At 43.1% G+C, this 23,465-nt stretch overlaps 1 protein-coding gene across 2 annotated transcripts in view; it reads right to left on the bottom strand.

Annotated features, from left to right (window-relative positions):
- Nucleotides 1-23,465, bottom strand: part of CCDC138 (coiled-coil domain containing 138) — a 220,006-nt gene that overhangs the window by 157,884 nt on the left and 38,657 nt on the right. For both annotated transcript variants that reach the window (XM_069204488.1, XM_069204486.1), the window contains exons 4-5: nucleotides 9,247-9,407; nucleotides 6,889-7,079 (exon numbers count right to left, since the gene is read on the bottom strand). In XM_069204488.1, coding sequence (XP_069060589.1) covers nucleotides 6,889-7,079; nucleotides 9,247-9,407 — 352 coding nt within the window. The remainder of the gene's footprint in view (nucleotides 1-6,888; nucleotides 7,080-9,246; nucleotides 9,408-23,465) is intronic.

Here is a 23,465-nt window from a genome sequence, read left to right as displayed (position 1 = left end):
TCAGAGATAGGGGCCTCCAGTTCTGCCCTCTGCTCAGCTGAGAAGTGGGACAGCTCCACAGAATCTAGATAATGCCTCCTGATGAGAAGTCTATGACCGATCAGCCACATAGAGGGATCAACAGAAATCTCTAAAGGCCTTTAATTGCCATCTAATCATGATCATCCTCCTCTAAAGTGTTAGTGATGGGATGTGTTTATGCTCAGAGTCAGCTACACAGAGCTGGTTAAGCAAACAAGGTGACAAAATCTCTCCACACGACAAACCCTCCGGACTTCCCCCAAGGCAGCAATGCCTTGACCACGTACAACCTAAACAAGTCAGGGATTCAGGAGGCAGGGTGGGATTTCCACTGGTGGAAAGAAAAAAGATCTACGACTGAGAGACCCATTTTTTGAGAGCCACTGGGTATTGCTGTGCCCACCCAGCGAGGAGCTAGCCCAATGATGAAGCATGCCACCAAGGTGGGTGACGGCTACTGCATCCTTGAAATAAGGATCCCCGAGATCTGTGGATATCAGTGGAGCAAATTTTACATTTATTCCTTAGTCCTACAGTGGAACAGTTTACCAATCTGTTGTGTAATTTGTCAGCCCGGGGAGGTTGTGTAGTACTGGACCATGTTAAACATTTCCTCTTCTTCCCCTTAATTGTTGGTTGTACAAGGAAATTAGAATTACCAAAGTGCACCCCTTACACACACCCCCAGCCCTCAACGACCTAGTTTAGAGTGGTCGAACAATTTTGTCATCTTGAAAATGGCCAAAGTGAGTAGGATTGGACTCTGAATACTTTACCCATTGGTTAGAGCCAGGAGCCATTTACACCCAGTAGGTAGCGCCAGGTATAAATGTGGCACACCCAGGCACTCACTTCAGAAGACTTCTTGTACCTATAGAAGATCAGAAGAGCAAAAGGCCTGCTGTCTAAGACCCAAGAGAAGCCCAGAAAGACTGAACCTGCTCCCTCTTGTGCCCAAGACAAAGCAATGGACTTCAAGTGTCATAAGGTTCTCCACCTGTTCAAGATGCAGGGATACAAGAAGCTACAAAAGGCCTTTTCCTGGAATTACACAGCTGACCATTGGAAACTGGACCTTGACGGGGCCCTACTTTTGGACTCTGCGTGACACCCAGTGAATCATTAAGTGCCCTCCCCAGAGATCTTGGATGGAGAGGGGGCATTAGAAGTGTGCTTCTGTGGTGGATTGGGACTTAAAGAACCTAAGGAACTGATTTAGAACTTGGCGGAAGGGTTACTCCATCAGAACAGTGACCAATGTCCTGTCTGCCGAAATCTAAATCCCATTGGATCCAATGGGATTTAGATTTCAGCTGACAGGACATCAGCCACCATTGTGACGGAGTAACCTGCCTGCTAATTTCTAAATCAGGCCCTAAGTCATAACGTGAAATATTTAACCAGGACGACCGATCTTTGGTGTATCTAACCCACGCTCTATTACGGTCAGCCTCAAATTGTGCCTAAGTCCTGGTCTACTGAGAACCTTGACTATCATTGGTGCTGTGTGCCTTTTAGCGCCATTTCAACTTAAAACTTTGAAAAATCAGATCCTCAATTCCTCTTATTGGATTTTTGTCAGTTTTGTGTAATTTTATTTATTACATTTTTACTCTACATTTCAACAAATTCGGTTTGGAATTGTTATTGTTTTGTATTTTGATTTTATTACTGGTTTGATGCTGCTATAAATATTTTACACACTTCCCTAAATTACGGCTGTCTGCTCTGTACCATAGCTACCAGCGATGCTGAGCTCAGTTAATTCAGTGACTTTGAGGGTTCACCCTGACACAGGCTGTGAATATTCCTTGAGGTGGGTTGTCACTCAACCACAAATAATAATCCAATATTTTACACAGAGATTACAGCAATTTCTTAACTGGGCAAGGAAGCAGAAGAATGGAAATCCAACATTCCCATAGCTTCATTAAACATTGATGGAAAAATCTCTATGAAAGTGATCACAAGTATGCTGGACAAGGTCTTGCCAGCCCTAGTGCAACTGGACCAGGTGAACTTTATAGGACAGGGCCCAGACAACACCGAAAAGTTGCTTGTCTAGGGGTCAAATCCCAGCGGAACAAAATCCCAGCTCTCCTTGTGGCAAAAGAGGCAGAAAAAGTGTTGAGGAGCATGGGCTGGGAATTCCCAATGGTGGCCTTACTCAACCAGGGGACAGGTCTGAAGATAAGAGGATGGATCTTGTCTAACTTACTAGCCCCTGAAGCACAAGTTGAAGTGACTGTCGCATACTCAGGCAAGATGCACCTACAGAGAGGGAAGAAGGAAGGGATGTCCCCTCTCCCTAAGTCCCTTGGCAATGGTAATACAGCCCCAGCAGCCTATATACACTCAAATGTTGGGATAAGGAGGATCCTGTTTAGGGATGCAGAACATAAAGTAAGCCTTTTTGCAGACAACATGCTAGCATCTGTTACAGAGCCTGAACCCACGCTGCCTGCAGTCAAATTACAACAAGGTAGATTTGAGAGCATCTCTGGCTTTAAAATAAATAAGGACAAATCTGGGAACGGGAAGTGACTTTGAAAGGGATCTACCTGATCAAATGGGGCAAACGCTCAATTAGATATTTGGGGATCAATCATACAAGGTTGATGGGAAGGTGAAAGAAAGCTAACTTGCCTATCTTGCAAGGTTAGATAAATACAGACCTGGCTAAGTAGGAAGCATTCTGCATCTCTTGGATTGAATGCATTCTTGTTGTAAAAATGAATATATTCTGCCCTCTCGGCTCTAGCTCTTTCAGGCCCTCACAACTCCCATCCTGGTTACAGTAATTAAAGCCATGCAAAAGCTCGTGCTTGACCTTGTCTGGGCAGGCAGTTGTGCTACAAGAAAGTGATGATAGCCACATTGGAAAAGTGAAAACCAGCTTGCCCAGATAGCCTGAAATACTACTTCACATCACAACTACATATCATAGTTGATGGTTTGCATGTGAGACAGAGTTAGCAGGTCAATTTCTCAGCATAAGAATTCAATATGTTCAAATTAGGCATTCGGATCTGGAGCCCTATAGCAAGGAAGCAGCCATTAGACCAGTTATCCCCTTTGGTAAGTATATGAGATGATGAAAGATCAGATATTGATGTTATATAATGAATGGAGATTGGGGAAAGAGTAGATGGAGTTGTCAGTTGCAGTGCAAGAATGAGCTAAGAAGGAAGATTTCTGATGAGTCGTGGGATCATATTTGGAGATACATACCCCAATGCTTCCAAAGCTTACAACACAGAAAATTAGAAAAAGTTGGCCACGTGGTGGTAAGATACCACGAAAAGAATGATACAAACCTTCCTAAGTGCCTTAGGCCTATGTTCCATGTGGAGAGAAGGTAGCAAATTTAGATGGAGTGTGATATGATATTATCATATGGGAAAGAAGTGCTAATTCATATAGATCAGATTCCTTGTAGGCCAGTGGTTAGGAATACTGGTGTGATTCTACTGCATGCAGAAAAACTGGGCATAGCCAGGGGGTTTACTACACAGAAAAATCTGTTTATCCTATTACTAGAGTAAGCAAAAAAAGAGATGGATGGAATGATGAATTAATCACAGTCACTAGTATTTTCTGGGTCCACATCCCAAACCATTGTTCTTTTGTTGACCATGCTACCTCAAATTTCTATTCACTTCAGTGGAATGCTCTAAGTGCAATGAGTATGTCCAGATGTGCCACTGGAGCGAAACTGCACTGACTGAAGAGCCCCAGCTAATGGGAAACTGGACTTGGATTGCTTGTTTTTCGGTTCAGAGAGGATGTGGGTTGGCAGTTTGGGTTGGAGCGTTCCCAGTGGAGCAGCAGGACAACTGATTTACATTTGGCTGGGTGTAATCTGAGATTGCATGATGGGTAACAAAATGCTGACCTGGTACATGGACAGGAGCAATTACTGGGGACTGAGATTAATTCAAGCATTTCACCCATCAATTTTTTGTTGGATTTATTAGCAGTTACTAGGAGAAGACTCAATACTGCAGACTAGGAAAAGAAGGAATCTCCAGTGGTATTACAGTGGGTTTTTACTGCTTATGGCAAGCCTTCCCTCTTGAATACCTCACTCATGCGCTTGAGTATCATTTTTGATAAAATCTGGAGTCCACTGGCTAAACACTTGACATAGTTAGCCCAATTTACAACTAGTTCCTCCTCACCACCCTCTCAATTGACAGCACTTCAACTATTCAGCTCCATGGAAGGGTAAATTGGTGCTCATAGCTCTCCTGGACATGGAAAGGAGGTAAAAGATTCCAACTCACTCATTACCATTGAAGGTGGGAAGCTTGCCTGGAGTTGGGGTGTGGGAGGGTCCAGAGAAGGTGGACTTCAGGAGTGGGGAGTTCATGAAATGCCCATCCTGTGGGGATAGTTGAGATTGCTGGGTATACGTAACAGGGGAGAATGTCTTTTTTTCTTAGGGAATAAATCACTTTAACTGCTATTATGCCATGTAACAGACATTCAGTGTGGAGCTGTATGCTGTAATCTTACTGCTCAGAAACAATAAAAGCATTTTACATAAAAAGACGTTTCCCATTTATGAAAACATTGGGGACCCCGAGACTCCTGTCATGATTTACAAAGGGACACATTCGACTTTGGAAATCAGTTACCATCCCAACTCAGGAATTGGTAACTCATCAATGCATTGTGGCTGCAGTCACAACCTAATGATACATTACTCCCAGACTTGGAAATAGGAGGAGGACGCTCCTTTCAATACCCCTTCTATTTATGATTTGGAAAGGATTGCAAGATTACTTTTAAGAGCTGGAATAACATTCTTAATCATGAAATGGCTATATACATTCTAAAAAGACCTGTCATGGTTGCACACCTTATGATTTTGTGAGTCGCAAGGTTTACAACTGTGAAGGGTTTTAAAAGTTAGGCCCATTAACTACTCTCCTCTAACAAGGTGGTTTGGAACATTCTTTTACCTTACATTTAATAAAGGTAAGAAGAAGAGACAAAGTAGATCTAGGAATGCATGCCACCTTCTTACACCATTGAAGCAAGTAGTTTTATTAGGCATTTGGTTCACAGTGGCTCTCCCTTCGATATGTGGTCACATATTTGTTGCACTCAGTGATTAAACATAAAATAGGAGCAAGCGGCAAAAAAGGAGGTCAATCAGAATATTAGATAGAGGAAACTTGGGAATTTTATTTTAGAGGGTTCCATGCTCCTCTGAGGGACTCCAAATAAGCTGTTTACTGCCACCCCACAAATATTCAGGATTTTGCATGATTTCATTCAGGGATGTGCATCCTCCCGAGTAATCTTATAATGCAAGAACAGATAGGCCTGTTGTGAGTGTGTGACAAAATTTTGTCAGAGTTTTATTCCTCAAATCTTGCAAAGGCTCATGACTAGAAGTTTTTTGGACATCTGTAATAACGATGTTGCAGACAGCTAATATAAAGTAATTTAGTTTGGGGCTACCAGCTATGGGAACTAGTGTTTTATTAGATTTACAACTGACCAGAGAATAGCTGGGAACTGACATTTGAGAGGGTATCATTTAGGGTATGCAGAAAAGCTGGAATATATGAGTGGCTGGTAATAAATGTCTGCATGCACTTGACTCTTTTATTGATTCTGTGCCTTTCAAGAGCATTACAGCACATACTGGGACAGTGATGAGATGGACTTTCAATTTTGTGCAGTCATTTGAAACTGCTGAGTATTTCCTAACATTAGGAAAGGGACATCCCAGGTTTGATAGCAAGAAAATACTCTTAGTTTCTTCGTGGCATAGAATTTGTCAAAACGGTCTGTAACAAACAATATATACTTGGTTCTTTTAGGGATAGCAGTACTTGTCTTTGTGGTTTTCTGCAATTATTTTGCAATTTTCTTAATTTTAGATTAGGCAACTCACCAGAGCTTTCAGTTCTTCTTAACATGGACTGGGAGCAATGGAGCCCTTTTTAATGAAACCATTTTGCTTTTTGAGACATAATGGTGATCAGTGCTATGCATGCCATGTCACATACTGTCATTTGTCCTGGGGAAGTAGAGGGCTTTGATTGTAAATCATGTTTATCTCCAACAGTACTGTGTTGATTTAGTCTACTTTCCACTAATACTTTTCTCCATGCCGATTCTACAGTTCCTTATGTAGTTCCTCAGGTAGCTTCTGCCCAGCACTGGCCTTAGACTAGGAACATTTAAAGATATTTTTGCTGGAAAGCATCTCTGCAAGATTTAGCTAACCCTTAGCGTTCATGATAATGGGGCCCAGCAAGCTGAAGAGCCTGTATAAATAGGACAAACTTTGAGATGGCATCCCTATATTCTCCCAAGTTCCTTGCACCACGCATTCCCTAATCCCACTGCTCTAGCAATTGCTCAACGTCATGCTCTCCTATGAGGTCCCACCGACTGCAGGCCACAGATACATGGTCCTTAAAAGAAAGCACAGCAGAGGAAGAATAACTGTGCAGCAATTATTCTGTGCTTACAATTTAGATGTATTGAGAAGAGAAAACTGGACTGTTGGGCCAGTGGATACTACTGAGCATCCCTTCCAGCAGCACTGTCATTAATTCATAATCAATTATCCGTTGCCATTTTACAGAGATCTCTGCAGTTGACACTCGACACCCGTTAAGTTACTGCACAGGCATTTTATGGGTCATTTACCAGCCTAGAACAATATAGAAAAAACTGTCTATTCCTCAAACCTCTGTCTGGTCATACGGGCGGTTTATTTTTATGAATTCAGTAGCAGAAGACTGCACATATATACACATATATTCAAACATAATTTTACATCTCAGTACGCTGAAAAAGTATTTAAATATAGACCAATCATAATAAAAAACTATTTCTTACCTGCAGTTTGTGATATATGACTAGCAATTCATCATATATCTGATTCACATGAGCGGGTAACAAGCCTTCATCTTTTAAAATGCTTGTTTTTTGACTGCTTGGTTTAGTCTTCATAGGCACAGGACTTGGCTCAAAAGAATGGTCTGTACTTGTTGCAGTATTTGCAGCCAAGTAGGATGGTAAGGTGACATCTTTAAAAGAGGACATAAAGAAATGTTTTCACATGAGTAACTCCTATTTATAACTGATGTAAAAGCAATAAGACAGTGGAAGCGCCAGAGTACAGGTGAGGGAAACCACTAGCAATGCATGATTTAAATTAACACAAGTTTACTACCTGCATGGAGAGTACCTAACTCCACAAAGACTTAGCAAGATGTATTCCGCATGGTCGCCCGGCTGTAAATGGTGTGGCGAGTCCCCTGCTAATTTTAGTCATACTCAGTGGAACTGTAGGGCGTTATTGACATACTGAATGGAAATCATATACTCAGTGACTTGTATAACTGGTACCCACATAGCCTAGACAATCCAACATTGTCTTCTGGGCCAAGTATCGCTCTCTAAGATGTTCTCTCTCCTCTGCTTTGTGTTGGCCAGGCACCTCGTTGTCATTCAAAAGGCGAGTGCGCCCCCTCCCCAACTTATGATAAGTGGAGGACAGATGTGCTTGAATGGGCAGTGGTGGAGGGAGTGCAACTCAGGAGAATGCCGAGCGGGCCTAAAGAAATGGAACAAAATGGTGGATCGAGTGGATGAAAACCGACAGACCGGTGAGGGAGAAGGGACTGAACGTGAGGGATTACCCAACCCTGCACAACCCCCCATTTCCTTAAAAACCACGCAGTCAGGTCAGAACACCTAGGCCCGTATTTATACTTTTTGACGCTAAACTGCGCTAACGCAGTTTAGCGTCAAAATGTTTTGCGCCGGCTAACGCCATTCTGAAGCGCCATGCGGGCGCCGTATTTATTGAATGGCGTTAGCCGGCGCAAGCAGACCGGCGCTGCCTGGTGTGCGTGGAAAAAAACCACGTACACCAGGCAGCGCCGGCGTAGGGAAAAATGGCGTTAGGGCGTCTTAAAAATGGCGCAAGTCAGGTTGACGCAAAAAAATCGTCTTAACCCGATTTGCGCCATTTTTAACGACGCCCAGACGCCATTTACATGACTCCTGTCTTAGTAAAGACAGGAGTCATGCCCCCTTGCCCAATGGCCATGCCCAGGGGACTTACGTCCCCTGGGCATGGTCATTGGGCATAGTGGCATGTAGGGGGGCACAAATAAGGCCCCCCTATGCCACCCAAAAAAAAAAAATGTATACTTACCTGAACTTACCTGAATGTCCCTGGGATGGGTCCCTCCATCCTTGGGTGTCCTCCTGGGGTGGGCAAGGGTGGCAGGGGGGGTCCCTGGGGGCAGGGGAGGGCACCTGTGGGCTCATTTTGAGCCCACAGGCCCCTTAACGCCTACCCTGACCCAGGCGTTAAAAAGTGGCGCAAATGCGGGGTTTTTTGACCCGACCACTCCCGGGCGTGATTTTTGCCCGGGAGTATAAATACGACGCATTTGCGTCGCCGTCATTTTTTTAGACGGGAACGCCTTCCTCTCATCTCATTAACGCAAGGAAGGCGTTCACGCAAAAAAATGACGCTATTTGCCCATACTTTGGCGCTAGACGCGTCGAACGCCAAAGTATAAATATGGCGTTAGTTTTGCGACGAATTTGCGTCGAAAAAAACGATGCTAATTCGGCGCAAACGGAGTATAAATATGCCCCCTAGTGTAGCTAGTATGACAGGTACAGAGAAGATCAGATTTTGCCACAGTGTCTGAGAAAAAATTCTAACAGTGAGACACCTATCACACAGTCAGGCCTACAAGGGCACCCCTAGTCTGCAGTGAAAGAGGGAAAGTTGCTCATAATCCATGGGATGGAGTGCTGTCTCCAGGGCCACTCTTTGAGGTTAGTGAAGAAGAATCTTTAAAGTGTCTTCAATAATAAGGGAAAAACACACATCAAAATCAATTTCAATCATTTACATTGAGCAACGCCCACCTGCTAATGATGAACTGCCCTCTTTAGACAGTACACCCACTGCAAGAGTGACCACGCAGGTGGTATCATAGAAATGCTTTATGGCCACTTCTACCATACCAATGAGCACGGCTTGCAGGGCAAACATTATGCTCAGTAATCTCACCAAGTACTCTAATGAGTGAAAATTAACAGTCATAATGACATTCTCTTGTAAAACTGTGCAATCATCATTTGTACATATAACAAATATAAATAGAGAGAACATTTTAAAATGTATGCAGTGTAAACATGTAGGTATTTCACTGACTTTTTCCGTACCAGTTTCAGTATAGATATGTGTACTGGAATCCTGAGCTTTGACTGCATTCCTGTCATCTTCTTCATCTTCATCATCATCATCATCATCGTCGTTGTTATGAAGAACTTCCTTTCCCCATGCTTGATGAATCGAATCCTGATGACTCACATCCTTTCCAATGCTGAAAAATGTAATGCTCGTAATCCCAGACTTACACAGCAACTAATACAAGTAATATGAACCTTTACAGAAACATTTTGTAATATTTTTTAATAATCTGGTTTACTGGTCTCAAGGCGATATAGTTCTAGGGGTGATGAGGGGTGGGATAGTTAAAACTGTCCAAATATTAAAGACTCAAATGTAGATACATTTAACTAATTATCACATCACTCACAACCAACCATTCTGTTAGGTGACCCCCCTCTTTCAACCATCACTTTCCCAAGATACTGCCCATTTCTCAGTACAGACTCAAAACAGTCTCATCAGGGCACACAGCTCTCATGTCACACGTCTCTCACACTCCAATATGCCAGCTATCTCAACAGTTTCCCATCATATAGGACCAGTGACAAGAACACACTGTTTTCCCAGGAACTTGCCATCAGCCTGGACAAAACAGAATCTGAAGTGGCAAAACAAGTTCTCCTGAATTATTTGGGAATACTACTCTTATTTTTAAAGATCTGGCCTCTATGTAAATGGGCAATGTGAAATATATGGTTGATAGAGTTTCGGAATTGAAGTGGATATGCTCACCCAAAAGTATATCATGGTGAGGAAACAATGAGACTCTAAAACATGCTTCCTATTCAAATTTCTGAGAGTTTAGTATGGACTGGATAAATCCTTTCCAAACTGACTCTACATTACAGAGATTTGTATACTTCTCTGAACAGCCGTTGTTAACTGACCATTCTCTTGAAGGTGATCCTAAGGAGGCAACTGTTATTGGCTCGTGAATATGGTACGCTTGCCAGTCTTACAACATTATTGCCTCTGAATCAGTAACATCATATCCTGACTAATTTCATGAACTTGTCACATAGCCATCTGTGAAAAATAAAAAAAACTCTTAACGTGTAATTTTTCCCTGTACAAGACATAACTATAGTACAACTTTCACCTGCACTCCCCTGATGGTTTTAAATACCCAAAAGCCCCTCCCCAGCATGTGTAACAATAGCCAGGGTGAAGTTGGGTCCAGAGCACTCCTGAGGCATCTCCACCTCATCAATCCATCCAGCCAACCTTCTCATCCCCTCTAAAAGAATGTAGCACCCCTATGAGGACAAGTGAGTTATATTTTAATGCTTGGCAACGTGTCAGCCTGATCACTGGCCTGATCTACCGCCACTGGCTGTAGGCTTTCTAATGTGGTCTCCACTGATAAAATATTGTTGTCTATCAAGACTGGCAAAACTTAAAACAAATCCATGTAGGGCCAATTAATCTCCTTTTTAATTTCGCAAAGAAAGACCTACTAGCCTCCACACCTTCTCTGAGTTGGATAATTTGCATCATCACAGAATTACCCAATGGGTTACTCAGTTATCGCTCTTCTATTCTTGTGTTTGTTTCTTTACAGTCTCAGGAAAGCAACAAGAGAGTTAATGTGTTGGTGAGAAGCACCAGCTGTTGTAAAATCATTATCTGTGCCCTGCTATACCTGGAGCTTAATCTGTGCTTTAAGGTGCTCCTTTTCACTATACCCTAAGTTTCAGAAATAATTGGAAATCTGTGGGTACATCTGCCAGGTGTTTGTAATTACCCACTGAGACTCTCTGATCTGCAGTGCTGACTCTAGACATAACATGTTGTCAGCAGTACCCTCAAACAGATACTGTGCATGGGACTAAAGGAGCAGGAAAGATGAGACTGGGTTGAAGGACATAACTTCCAGGTATGAGACGAATGAGCGATAGGTCATAGGAAACCGGAAGACAGAGGCCACATTTGTCAGGCGAAGTAAGGAGAGAGAGTGACTGCAAGGATAAGAGGTTGAATTAACATGACAGCCTCACTAGAGGTTACCTCACACTAAGGAGCCCCCTCTTGAAGCCTACCAAAAATAGGTGGAGACTCGGTGAGCGTTACCACTTTTCAAGTGTACTAGGCATGCCCTCCATGTGAAAATACAGCAACAAACAGGGCATAGGCAGAACATTGGAGACAGGCCAGACACCAGAAGGTGTCTGATGAAAATGCACCTGCTGAGCACAATTGAATCTTCCATAATGTCATGTTGGTGAAGAGGGAACAAGTAACACAGAGATTGTGTGGCAAGCCTACCACACTATTCAGCACTGATAACAAACACACATGAATGAAACAGATAAGAGGAGACTCCTCTCCTTCTTCATACAAAAAAACTGCAAATTAAATAATGATGCCTACCCCACTGGAGACGAGGAAGAATCTCCATGTGAGGGGTGTTTCTCAAATCAGAGTAAGCGTTTGTTCTGTCTCAACCCCCTCAGAAAACAAGGCAAAGTAAGTTGCATGCTTCCATTCAGCCAAAGAGATCAAGAGTTGCATTTTGAGGTCTTGATCAGTGAAAGCAGGTGGAGAAGTCATAACCACTTCCGAAGCACCACAGATGCAGACAAAGATAGATCTGAAGGAATAGCTAAATAACCTCAAAGGAGATTTTGATAAGTTGCTGGCAGAAGGCTATGGATGTAAATGCAGGAGTTTTATCGAGGTCAGGGAGGGAACGTTTTATGTATTATATTATCTTCGATTAAGTTTTCCTTATGTAGGGGATAGCAGAGTCATCCAAGTTGGGTGTCCTGAGTGGATCCAACTTAAATCTCAGTCGAGCACGATAATTCATCCAGGCACGAAAGTTAGGGAAGGTAGTGGGCACTCTGGGGAGTACACACCATTTGGGGTTTGTTATTGGGGTTGAGAAATGTAGTTTGGAGAAGAGTAAAGCATTTTTAACAGGTTTGATGATCATACAACTAGTGACCAAAGGCAGGACACTGAAGGAATGCGAATGATATTAATCAATGTAAAAGGCTGAACTTACCAAATAGGATACATAAAATATGGAGAAATCTGACTTTGCAAGACATAGGCATTGCACATTCCATACACAATATTGTCCTCAAGTGGAACTGAAACGGCAGGTGTGGACATTCTGCTAAATAAAAGACTTTAATTGATAAATATCCACAAGAGAAGCGATACAGGGGTGGTTTCTACTACTCCCAGGATCACATTAGAAATAGAAGTAAGGAAGGTAAGTTTTCTAAATGTAGGTGTGCCAACTCTAGCCACAATTTGTTGTTATTGATGCTCCTGATCAACCAAATGGCTAAATCAAAAGTTTCCTGAAAGTGATTTCAATCTTATTTGGGTTGTAAATTGATCTAACCCATTCAAAGAATCCACCAAAGCAGCTAGAAACAAGAGAATAAGCACTAGTAACAGAGCTGCGTCTTGTGAGCACATGGCACCTTTTACATGTCGGGGGACAGAGATTTAATTTTTCACATGTTCAACAGGCAAATGCCTTGTATGAAGAAACAGACACTACATCTTTCTCAGACTATGGCCATATCACTATCACAGATAGATACTGTATCCACCAGAAAAAGTGTTACCAAAGGTAAGTAACTTGTTCTTCTGATGGATACATCTACCTGTAGATTCCTCACCTTTTGTACATAGTCCCAAAGCAGTTCTGCACTCGGAGGTGGGTGCCTGTCAGCCTATAACAAGAAGTCCTGAAAACAGAGAGGCCAAAGTGACCGTCCCTCCTCACTTCTGAGTCCAAGCAGTAATGCTTCACGAAAGTGTGAAGGTAAGCCCAAGTCGCCGCCGTGCAAATATTAACAAGAACACCTCTACCCAAGGCCGATGTAGCAGATTTAGCTCTGGTCAAATGAGCTCTTATACCCTCAGGAGGCTCTTTCTTTGCCAAAGCATAACATATTTTGATGCAAAGGATGACCCACCTTGACAATGTTCTTTTTGTAGATGGCTTTGCCCTTCATCTTGCCTGCGTAGCCAATGAACAACTGATCATCCATTCTAAATTCGCTCTTCCTGTCCATGAAGAAGCTCAACACTCTCTTTGGATCCAGACAATGCAGCCTTTCCTCCTCCGCAGAGGGATGGGGAGGACGGTAAAAGGTTGGAAGGGTGGTGGACTGCCCAAAATTAAAAGGAGTTACTATTTTTGGCAGGAAAGATGCCCTGGTTCTCAGAACCACCTTGTTGGCATGAAAAGTGGTAAACAGGGGTTTAACACGCAGAGCTTGCAGCTCACTAACACATCTAGCTGACGTGATTGCCACTAGAAAAACGTCCCTTATCGTAAGGAGTCTCAACGGGCAACTATGTATAGGCTCAAACAGTGTACCCATCAGGTACGTTAAAACCAAATTTAAATCTCACTGAGGCATGCTGAACAGAGTGGGGGGATACATATTGGTCAAACCCTTAAGAAACCTTAAAACTATAGGGGACTTAAACAATGAGGGTGATCAGGCAAGCAAATAAATGCCGACAGTACAGACAAATAGCCCTTCACTGTCGCAACTGCACAACCTTGTTGTGCTAAAGAAAGAACACATTTCAAAACATTGGATAAGTGGGCCATTTAAGGGTCAACATGTCGTTCTTCACACCATTTGACAAACCTGGCCAATCTACCATCAGCAGGAAGAAATTCAGGTTGCCCCATTTAATTTCCAGGCATGTAGGTGCAGGCTATTGAAGTGAGGGATTAGAACCTGCCCTTGCAACAGCGAGGGGAGGTCTGCCCTGTGAGGGAGACAGAACAGAGGACACAGTGAGAGATGGGGGAGGTCTGTGTACCACACCCTTCTTGGCCAATCTGGATCTAGAAATATGACATGGGCTCGGTCTTGCTGAATCTTCCTCACGAAGAATCCAGAGTATGGGAGGAAACGCATAAAGCAACTGGCTGCTACAGTCCAAATGAAACCCGTCCCTCTGCACTCCCTGCATCAGATACTGGAGGCTGCATAACAGCACGCAGTGTGCATTCTCACGAGTGGCAAACAGGTTTTTCTGAGGCGTCTCCCATAACTGGAAGACGTGAAGAACCAGATGGAGTCGCCACTTGTGGTCGGCTGAAAAGTGCCAGCTGAGAATGTCCGCACATATGTTGAGAACTCTTGCCACCGGTTTCCTTTTAGGAAAATCCAATGGTCCTGAGCCCAGGTCCAGAGTCGTAGAGCCCCTCTGCAGAGTAGATACAACTCTACTCCTCCCTGTTTGTTGATGTACCACATCACGGTAGTGTTGTCTGTCAAGACTTGTACCCACTGACTGCGAATAGAAGGGAGGAAGGCCTTGAGAGCTAGAAGTATCACCTGTAATTCCAACAGATTGATGTAAAACATCTGTTCTTCCAGAGACCAAAGACCCTTGATCTCCAGATCCCCCAGATGTGGTCCTCACCCTAGAGTGGAAGCATCCATTATGACTGTGGTCACTGGAGGTGGTATGCAAAACGGTCTTACTTGTGTCAGGTTGCCATCCACAGCCCACCACTGAAAATATGTTGCAGTGCTCCAGGAGATCCTTATTTACTCCTTGAGATCTCCGCTGTGTTGAAACTACTGCTTGCAGAGGCACCACTGGAGGGCCCTCCTGTGCCAGCATTCATGAGTGATCAGCAGAATGCAGGAAGCAAACAGACCGAGCAGACATAAAACCATCAGGACTAGAACGAGCGCTTCATTCTGAAACATCGGAAGCATAGTCTGAATGTCTTGAATCCTCTGATGCAGAGGGTAGGCATAATTCACTGTGGTGTCCGGTACTGTCCCTATGAAGAGGGTGTACTGAGAGGGCTCCAGGTGAGATTTTAGTACGTTGATGGAAAAACCCATATTGAACAGCTAAGTTGTCAAATGCAAGTGATGCTGCACCAACTCATAAGACTTGGCTTTGAGCAACCAATTTTCCAGGTAAGGGAATACTGGTATTCCCCACCACCGGAGATGCACAGTGACCACTGTCATCACCTTCGTGAAGACTTATAGTGGAGAAGTAAGGCCAAACGGAAAGACTGCAAACTGGAAATGTTGCGACCGTACAGTGAATCGGAGATATTTCCTGTGCGACTGCAGAATGGGAATATGAAAATACACATCCTGCAAGTCTATGGAAACCATCCAGTTTTCTCGGTCCAGCGCAAGAAGCACCTGTGCTAGGGTCAGCATTTTGAATTTTTTCTGTTTGAGGAACCAGTTCAAAATCCTGAGGTCTAGGATCGCCCGTAAACCACTATCTTTTTTGGGGATCAGGAAATATCTTGAATAACATCCCTAACCCCTTTCCTCCTACAGAACCAACTCTACTGCACCCTTTAAAAGAAGATTTTGCATCTCCTGCTGTAGTAGCAGTAGATGTTCTTTCGAACAAAAACTTTGCTGGGGAGGAAAGGGAGGGGGAAGCTCTTGGAAGGGAATGGCATATCCATTTTCTACAATGTCTAACACCCAACTGTCTGTTGTTATGGACTTCCATTCTTGCAGGAAATGAATAAACCTCCCTCCCACAGGTAAAGCATGCTCACTTAAGATGGGGGAATTAGGACTCCTTCCCTGAAAAGCAGAGGTGGTAGAAGAAGAGGAGGAGGAAGACTGGTGGGCTGCACCTCGTTGCTTAACTATATCACAACCTCTTTAGGCTCTGCAAAGGGGGTTGGCCAGCTTCTGCTGCTGGGAATGCTGCTTCCCTCAAAAAGAGGAGCCCCTGTCAAACCCCCTGAAACTATGTAGCAGTTTGTAGGTCATAGAGAGTGACTGAAGACCCAACAATTTTGCAGTTGCCTTGCACTTCCTGATACATTCTAAGGCGAGTCTGCCTTTGCCCCAAACAGTCTGGGTAAGACAAAAGGCAAATCCATGAATGTGGATTGTACATCCGGGGACAAATTCCGAGCCTCTCAACCAGGTGTGCCGTCTATTGGCCGACTGAAGTTCCCATGGCCCTAGCCACTGAATCCACTGTATCAAGGCCTGATTGAATCACCTGTATGCTGCAGCTTTACTGTCATTTACAAGCTCCACAAAATAGTTTTGAACATCCTGCGGAAGCTTGGGAATGACGCCCCTGGCCGAATCCATTAAAGTTTGTATATATCTGCCCAGAAGACAAGTAGCATTCACAGATTTCAACGCCATGCTTCTTCGACAATTGTTCCATCCGTTTATATTCCCTATACGCCGGAGCTGTTGGAAAGGAACAAGGGCCAAATTTAGAAGAACAAGAAGCTTGGACCACCAATCTTTATGGTGTCGGATGCGGACTCAAAAATCCAGGATCCCCTGGCGCCATCCAATACCTCGTAGCAATCGACCTTAACACTGCTGGAGTTGATACCGGCTTCTGCCACACATCTAACACTGGTTCCATCAGAGCGTCACTAAATAGCAACAAAGGCTCTGATGCAGACGAACAAGAATGAAGAACCTCTGTCAGTATATTAGACTTTGTCAGTTGTGGAAGAGGTAAGTCCAAAAGCTCTGCTGCTTTTCTTTTTACCCCATGGTAAGATGTAACCTCCGGCAGAGGTATGACCCCTGGATATAATAAATCCCACTCTGGGGCAGTGTCCAGACCACTTGCCACATCAATGCCTTCGAATTCGTGAGATGGTACTGGAATCTCACCCTCTTCTAATTCAGGGTCTTGTTGTTCCTCTAAATATTGTTGCTCCTCCAGGAGCCTCAAGGCTTCCCTTTGCGATCTCAATCTTGACTTTAGCAACGGTGTCAGAAGGGAATATACTGATGTTGAAGATGTCTGTTGCAGCGCCGGTGAAGCCGGTGTTGGCGCTGGTAACCTAGACCCTGAAACTGGTCGAGCAGAAGTAGAGTGATGTGACATCAGACGTGATCTCTCCATCATCAGTACCGGCACAGATAAATCCTGCTGAACATCAGTCGGCGAATGTGTCCCCCCTCCTCCTCTGCGCCGTTAAAGGCCAGGGATACTGAGCTGTTGGCGCAAGCGACAGGCACGGACACTGCCTATACGGTGCCGGGAAACCTCCCAGGGAGAAAGACAATGGACCTGTGGGGCCAGCTGGTGCACCAGAAATGGTCACTGCCCTGTTGAAAATGCAATACATAGCATTTCAGACGTTCACTGGGTCTGTCCCTGGAGTTGGAAAAGCAAGATATTCTTGCTCCTGCAGAGGAGGTCGAACAGGATCTACTGCCTGCGCTTCAGTCTCCTGATCAGGAGGTGTAACAGGACAGAACTGCGCTGTCGGAGTCAAAGGTGACGCCAGGATCTCTACCAAGGACGGTGCTGGGGAAACTTCAGGCAACTTCTTCAGAGGATGATGACTCACTTCCCAAGTCGATCGGCACTGGGACTCTTTGAAGCATGAGACAGAGACCGAGGACTAGCTCCTCGAGATGATCGCCGCAGTAACCTATAAAGTGGTCTCTTCTAGTGCGACCTCGGGGATTGATGAGAAAATGATTCCTCTCAAGGCCAGGATGTAGGACGGCCTCACTTGTCCTTCTTAGCTTTAGCCAAGAACAATTTCGCCTCTCTCTCCTTCAGAGCTTTGGGATTCATGCTGTGACATGAAGTGCAGCTCCCGACGTCATGATCTGAACTAAGGCACTAAAGACAATCTTCGCGTGGGTCCATTACCTACATCTGCCCTCTGCACTCCCAATAAGGTTTGAAGCCTGACTTCTTAGGTGGAGACATTGTCGCCTAACGAGACACAGAAACTAAATTCCCTTGAAACAGTGTAACCACACGGAGAGGTTGAAAAAAAAACATTACTCCTCGAAGGCGGGGAAAAAGGGACCTGACATCAGCACGCCGGAAAGGACTTCTTATGGCTCCCATGAGCACAGACGGAGTCGCGTGCGGAGCCGTTCCACTGTGACATCCTCGTCGACGTGGAGAGCTAGAGAGAAAAAATATCAGTCGAATGCTAGCGCATTGGGGGTGTTCAAAAGGTGAGGAATCCACAGGTAGATGTATCCACAGAAATATTCTCATGAATAAAAATGTGGGGCTTCTGATTCAATCAGCTGGGGCACCTTAACGGTCTGTGTTAGTGGGAAATTGCAAGCAGTTAAATTTATTTTGGCAGTTTTGTAGAGTGTGGACAAGGCCCGAGAGTGACAAAGCGCTTTTTGCCCACCATGCGACAGACATTCCTACAATTACATAATGTCACTGTCATATCCGGGGGCGCCTTTAGCGTTTGTGGTGCCTGGTGCAACAGTTTTTTTTGGCACCCTCACACCCCCATTTTCTCCTTCTCCATGAACTCCCTCACTACCACTCTCCACCTGGGCACCTCATCTCTCCATTGCTTCTTTTTGACAAACATTTCATTTTATTGTAGTGGTACTCATAGTTCCCTCACACTCAGTTTTGTGATCTGCATGGTACACATTCTTTGCAGCAGGGACATTAACCCTCTGAGCTACTTTATGACTCTAAACTGCCACTAGACAAAATTGTGATCTCATGCCAGTAGGAACATTAATCACCAGTTATCTTGACATTTTTATTGTTGCCTGAAAACTGCTGGATGCACTAAGAAGTTCACTTGCTTGTAAACCAAAAGTTAATTCTAAATACATTGCTCCACACCAAAGTCAGAGCCAAGTGCGACTGCACCGGTCACACCACCCTAAAGCAGGCCCTGGTCATATAATTTTCATCCAGGTTAAAGTTCTGGATGAGTAACATTTGCATCTTGACATAACAAACAAGACTTGCAATAAATAGCACCTATCACATCAGATCAGTCTTTCCTACAAGATAACAATCTTCAAGGAGCTTTTGTACTGGTTAGTCATAAAAGCAATTAGAGGTATCAATGAGTTTTCTTGAAAGCCAAAGAATTTGATACAACTAAATGAGGGCGTGGTACTGAGATAACAAGCTTTTTCAGTAATCTCTTAAATGTTTCATAAAATGGAACTCCCCAGGTATCCAGTGGAATGGAATTCAATATTCTAAAGGCTACTCTTGAACAATTACTTTTTCTGTTTTCTTTTATTTCTTCATGGCTGGTGTTTTAAAGATGCTGGAGCTCCTGGGCTCATGCTGGCCACCAAAGACTTGCAGATTTTGAGAGTGAGGGATTTCGGAATGCACGTCTATGCCCAACAGGTGAGGCTTGCAAGTCTGTAGTTGGGGAGCCACATCAGAAATATAAGAACTGGGAAGACTGTGTCAAATTATTTGGATCTGGTGACCAGTCACAGCTGTAAGTAAAATTGGTTGAAGGGGAGTCAGGGTTTTTGGGATTCTCTGCTTGTAGGGAGTTGCTGTAATCCAATCATCTTGACAGTACAAGGCCAAGGGCAAACTGTTTGACAGAAGGGAGTGTATACAGATGTTCAATATCTCAGAGCACTCTCCATTGGAACTATGGTTCCTTGGCAAGATTATTAATGTGCTTGCTCTAGATTCAGAAGTCTGTTCAGTTAGTATGTAAAACATGCACATGAAGGGTATCCACATTACTCCAAAATAAGCTCACTAAACAATTAGCAGATTTAGAGATGGTGAACAAGACATATCTATCAGGACTCTGATCAGCAGATCAATACATTAGATGGGTAAATCAACTTGTTACACGCAAATAAATTCAGAATTCATAAGTGATGTGGAATTCCTACGGACTGACCCTCAGTACTTATCGTCTGGGGTCAAGGACTACAAGTGTTTATATTTATTTTATCCAGTGGAAAACTTGGCCATGCCCAACTCCCTACATCAAAAAACATTTTTGGCGCCCAGTTCACAGTAGCACAGCATAATTACGAGAAAGAGAACTGTTGGTCACTAAATCAAGATTTGTGTCCATAAGTAAAGTTAGCTAAATTGTATATATGATTCAGTAATGCAAAGTCTTTACTTTTAGAGTGGGTGTTCTAAGGAGATGCAGTGAACTGAAAGCTCGGCTTGAGCCATAGGATTTTATATAAAAGCGTGTGCACATTTTTGCACAATACAGCAGTTGGAAGTTATGTACAGTTCTCTCAGAATGCTTCCTAATTTTAAGCCAACATGTAAAAGAATGAAAGCAAAACTGGTGGTTACTTTTGAAATAAAATATATATAAAAACTGCAGATGAAAAAAAAAAATTTGCTAAACTATTGTGTGAGTTTAAACACTGCTTCCCAGAGGCACCAAAGAAAACATCTTTGACGCACATGGATATGGAAAAAAGATTAGTATTCAAAAGGCATGGTTAAACTATTTTGGGCAACATGAAAATAAATTAGGGAACTCATTTGAATCGAAATTTACACATGTACACCTCCAGGGTTCTAGCTCTAGTATTGGTGCCGAGTTACAACTTTTGAGAATGCACAGGTGTTAACATATGTAGGCCTAGAAACCGTATTACTAGCAAACTTTTGTGAGTTCCTTTTTTGTATGAGCAAATATACATATGTATATTTCCCATGAGAAAAATATGCTGAATAATTACAAATTAACTTGTTAATTGTTTTGTTTTCTCAGGGAAGAAAATGTTATCCCACTTGGAGAATCCCCTTCCTCTAAACTCCCACCTATTTTTCAACCCTAGAAAATGTTTTACTCCAGCTCTTGTCAAGACTAAGGGCTTTATTTATAGGGCTGTGGGTGGACACAAAATTAAATGGATATCCTGTCCACCGTATTACAAGTTCCATAGGCTGTTATGCACTTGTAACACTGTGGACGGGGCATCGTTTATTATGGAGAATCCCGTTCTGCAAATTCTAAATAAGGTCCAAAATGTTGACCTTTTCCAGTGAGGAAAGATATTAAAGCGGACTAGGTGAATACCCTTACACATGTAAATTTGTGGGCATGTACAAGCTCAAAGGGCATTTCGGCACTGGCACTAACACAGGCTGTCTACTTCCAGACTGTGTAAGTAGATTTGCAGAAAGGTGGCAAAATAGAGCCTTGCTAAAATCTAAACCCTGGAATATGAGTCCTGAGATAATCAGAGAGGCTATTAAAAGAGCTCGGGGGGGTATAGCGTGTACCGGAGGAGGATTAAAAAAGCCATGTCTTCAGTTCCTTTGTGAAGCTGATAAATAGCTATTCTACAAAATTCCACACCTTGATAATGGTTAGATTAAAGTAGAAATGATATGAAAAGGGGAACAAAAAAGGCAATTTACTGGCAAGGCAGTTGTGAACACAGCAGAGCAGAACTTTTATCACAGAACTTAGATACAACTCAGGGGCATTAGTTAAACACAAACAGGGGGAGCTGAACACGTTCAAGGAATGTTGCTAAAGGTTTTTTTGTAGCAGCCCCAAAATGACGAGCTGTGCAGTTTACTTTGTCATTTAACAAATGGTTACTCTCATGTGGTGCCAGATTCAGAGCCTACAGAAGCCAGTAGTTGAAGAAGAAATTAAGGAGGCAATCTTAGCCTTGAAACCTAACAATGGCAGGTCATGATATGTACACACCAAAAATCCACAAAATGTATGAGAGACTTCTGGCTAAACCCCTAGTAACTCTTTACAACTCTTTTACAGCAGAATCAGGGGTTATGCCCACTACAACTGAAGCAGTCTTTACCATAATCCATCAAGGAAGATCCAGCTGACTGTACTTCTTACAAACCTATAGCTCTAAAGAACATTGTTAATAAAATAATAACACAACTCCAGGGCACAGGCAAGAGGTGGTGATGCCTTTCCTGATCCAAGAGGATCAATACTGCTTTAAGAGAGTAAGGCAAGCACAGAAGAATATAAGGACGTCACAAATGTGACAGAAAATGCCACTCACAGGAACAGTCAAGTTGTCCATTTGGTATCAGACATGGAGAACGGGGTTGACAGGGTCAGTTGGGACTTCTCAAAGGTCGTGCATTCCAGGTTTACATTGGCACCTACAATAAAGAACTGAATCTTGGCCAGATGTATTGTAGTGACAGCAAGAATAGTTATCAACAGGAAGAGCTCATAAGTAAAATAAATTCCCTTTGGAAGACAGGAGCATAAAATGAACGTTTAAGCCTGATGGCACATACTGATCCAGTGTTCCATCAAAGTCCTCGTTCAACAATGCTTTTGGCTTTAAGAACAATCAAGAAAAGCCAGAAATACTGACCCTCACAGTCCATCCAACAGCAGTGAGTCAGTGAGCATACCTCCCTTTAAAAGGCCACAAGAATCAATTAGATATGTGGCCATATATCTCATGGAGTCCCAAACATCATTGACTTAAAGTCAAGAATGACATCAAATTAGGTTTTAAGTGATCAAATTAAGTCTTAAGAGATGAAAGAACCTGTTTATATCCTAGCTATGATATATATATTTATATATATATATTTATATATATATATATATATATATATATATATATATATATATATATATATATATATATATATATATATGTGTGTGTTTAAAATGAACATATATAGCTTCCAAGCATTGAAAATCTGAGAGTATGGAGGTGCAGAAACACCTGGAAAATGTATGTGGTCAAGTACAGCTGCCCACATAAGATCACTGAAAACGTGGACCATGAGATGGGAAATTAGGGTACATTTGGACGAAGATATTGCTGGAACTGGGAGGTCCCTCTGGGATATACTTTGGCTCCCAAAACAGGCAAGGCTCCACAATTAATATGCGAGTAAGGTCGCAAAGATGGTGATGGAAATACTGGATACCCTACAAACAGACCATAAGTTAACAGCCTTTCTTTCCCATCTAAGATGTCCGACAGCACAATGTTGGAAGAGGGCACAATAATACATGTGTAGGGACCGCATGAGTATTTTAAGCTACCTTGGAAAGTAGGTGCTACGTTTAATCAGGTACACACTGGACTATGCAAATGGAGAAGGTGCCCAGTTGAGGAAGACCCAAATGCAACTGGGCTGGAAATAAGAGGCAGGAGAGTTGAGCGAAAGTCAAAACGTGATAAAATTCTCGTTGCTCACACCTAAAACAGCAGGAATGTGGACGCAATCTAACAATCTTCAAATAAGGCAGAGGCTACACAGTCTAGAACATATGCTAGCTATAGAATAGCTGCCAGCTGATCTGCAACATAAAAGATGCGAGCTAGTTCAAATTTGGAAACTGCAACTGACTCTAAAAAATGATCAGAATGGTAGCAAGCCCAAACTGTTTGAATGTAGTTATAGCAGGTGATGGGCACACGATAAAAATGGATACTGAAAACAGACGCACCGTGGAAGAAAGTAGCTCTGTAAGTTATGT

This window comes from Pleurodeles waltl, chromosome 8, assembly GCF_031143425.1.
Source record: "Pleurodeles waltl isolate 20211129_DDA chromosome 8, aPleWal1.hap1.20221129, whole genome shotgun sequence".
In the NCBI taxonomy this organism is placed as follows: domain Eukaryota; kingdom Metazoa; phylum Chordata; class Amphibia; order Caudata; family Salamandridae; genus Pleurodeles; species Pleurodeles waltl.
Note: the sequence above shows the minus strand (reverse complement) of the source record. Positions and strands in the feature narration are given on the sequence as shown.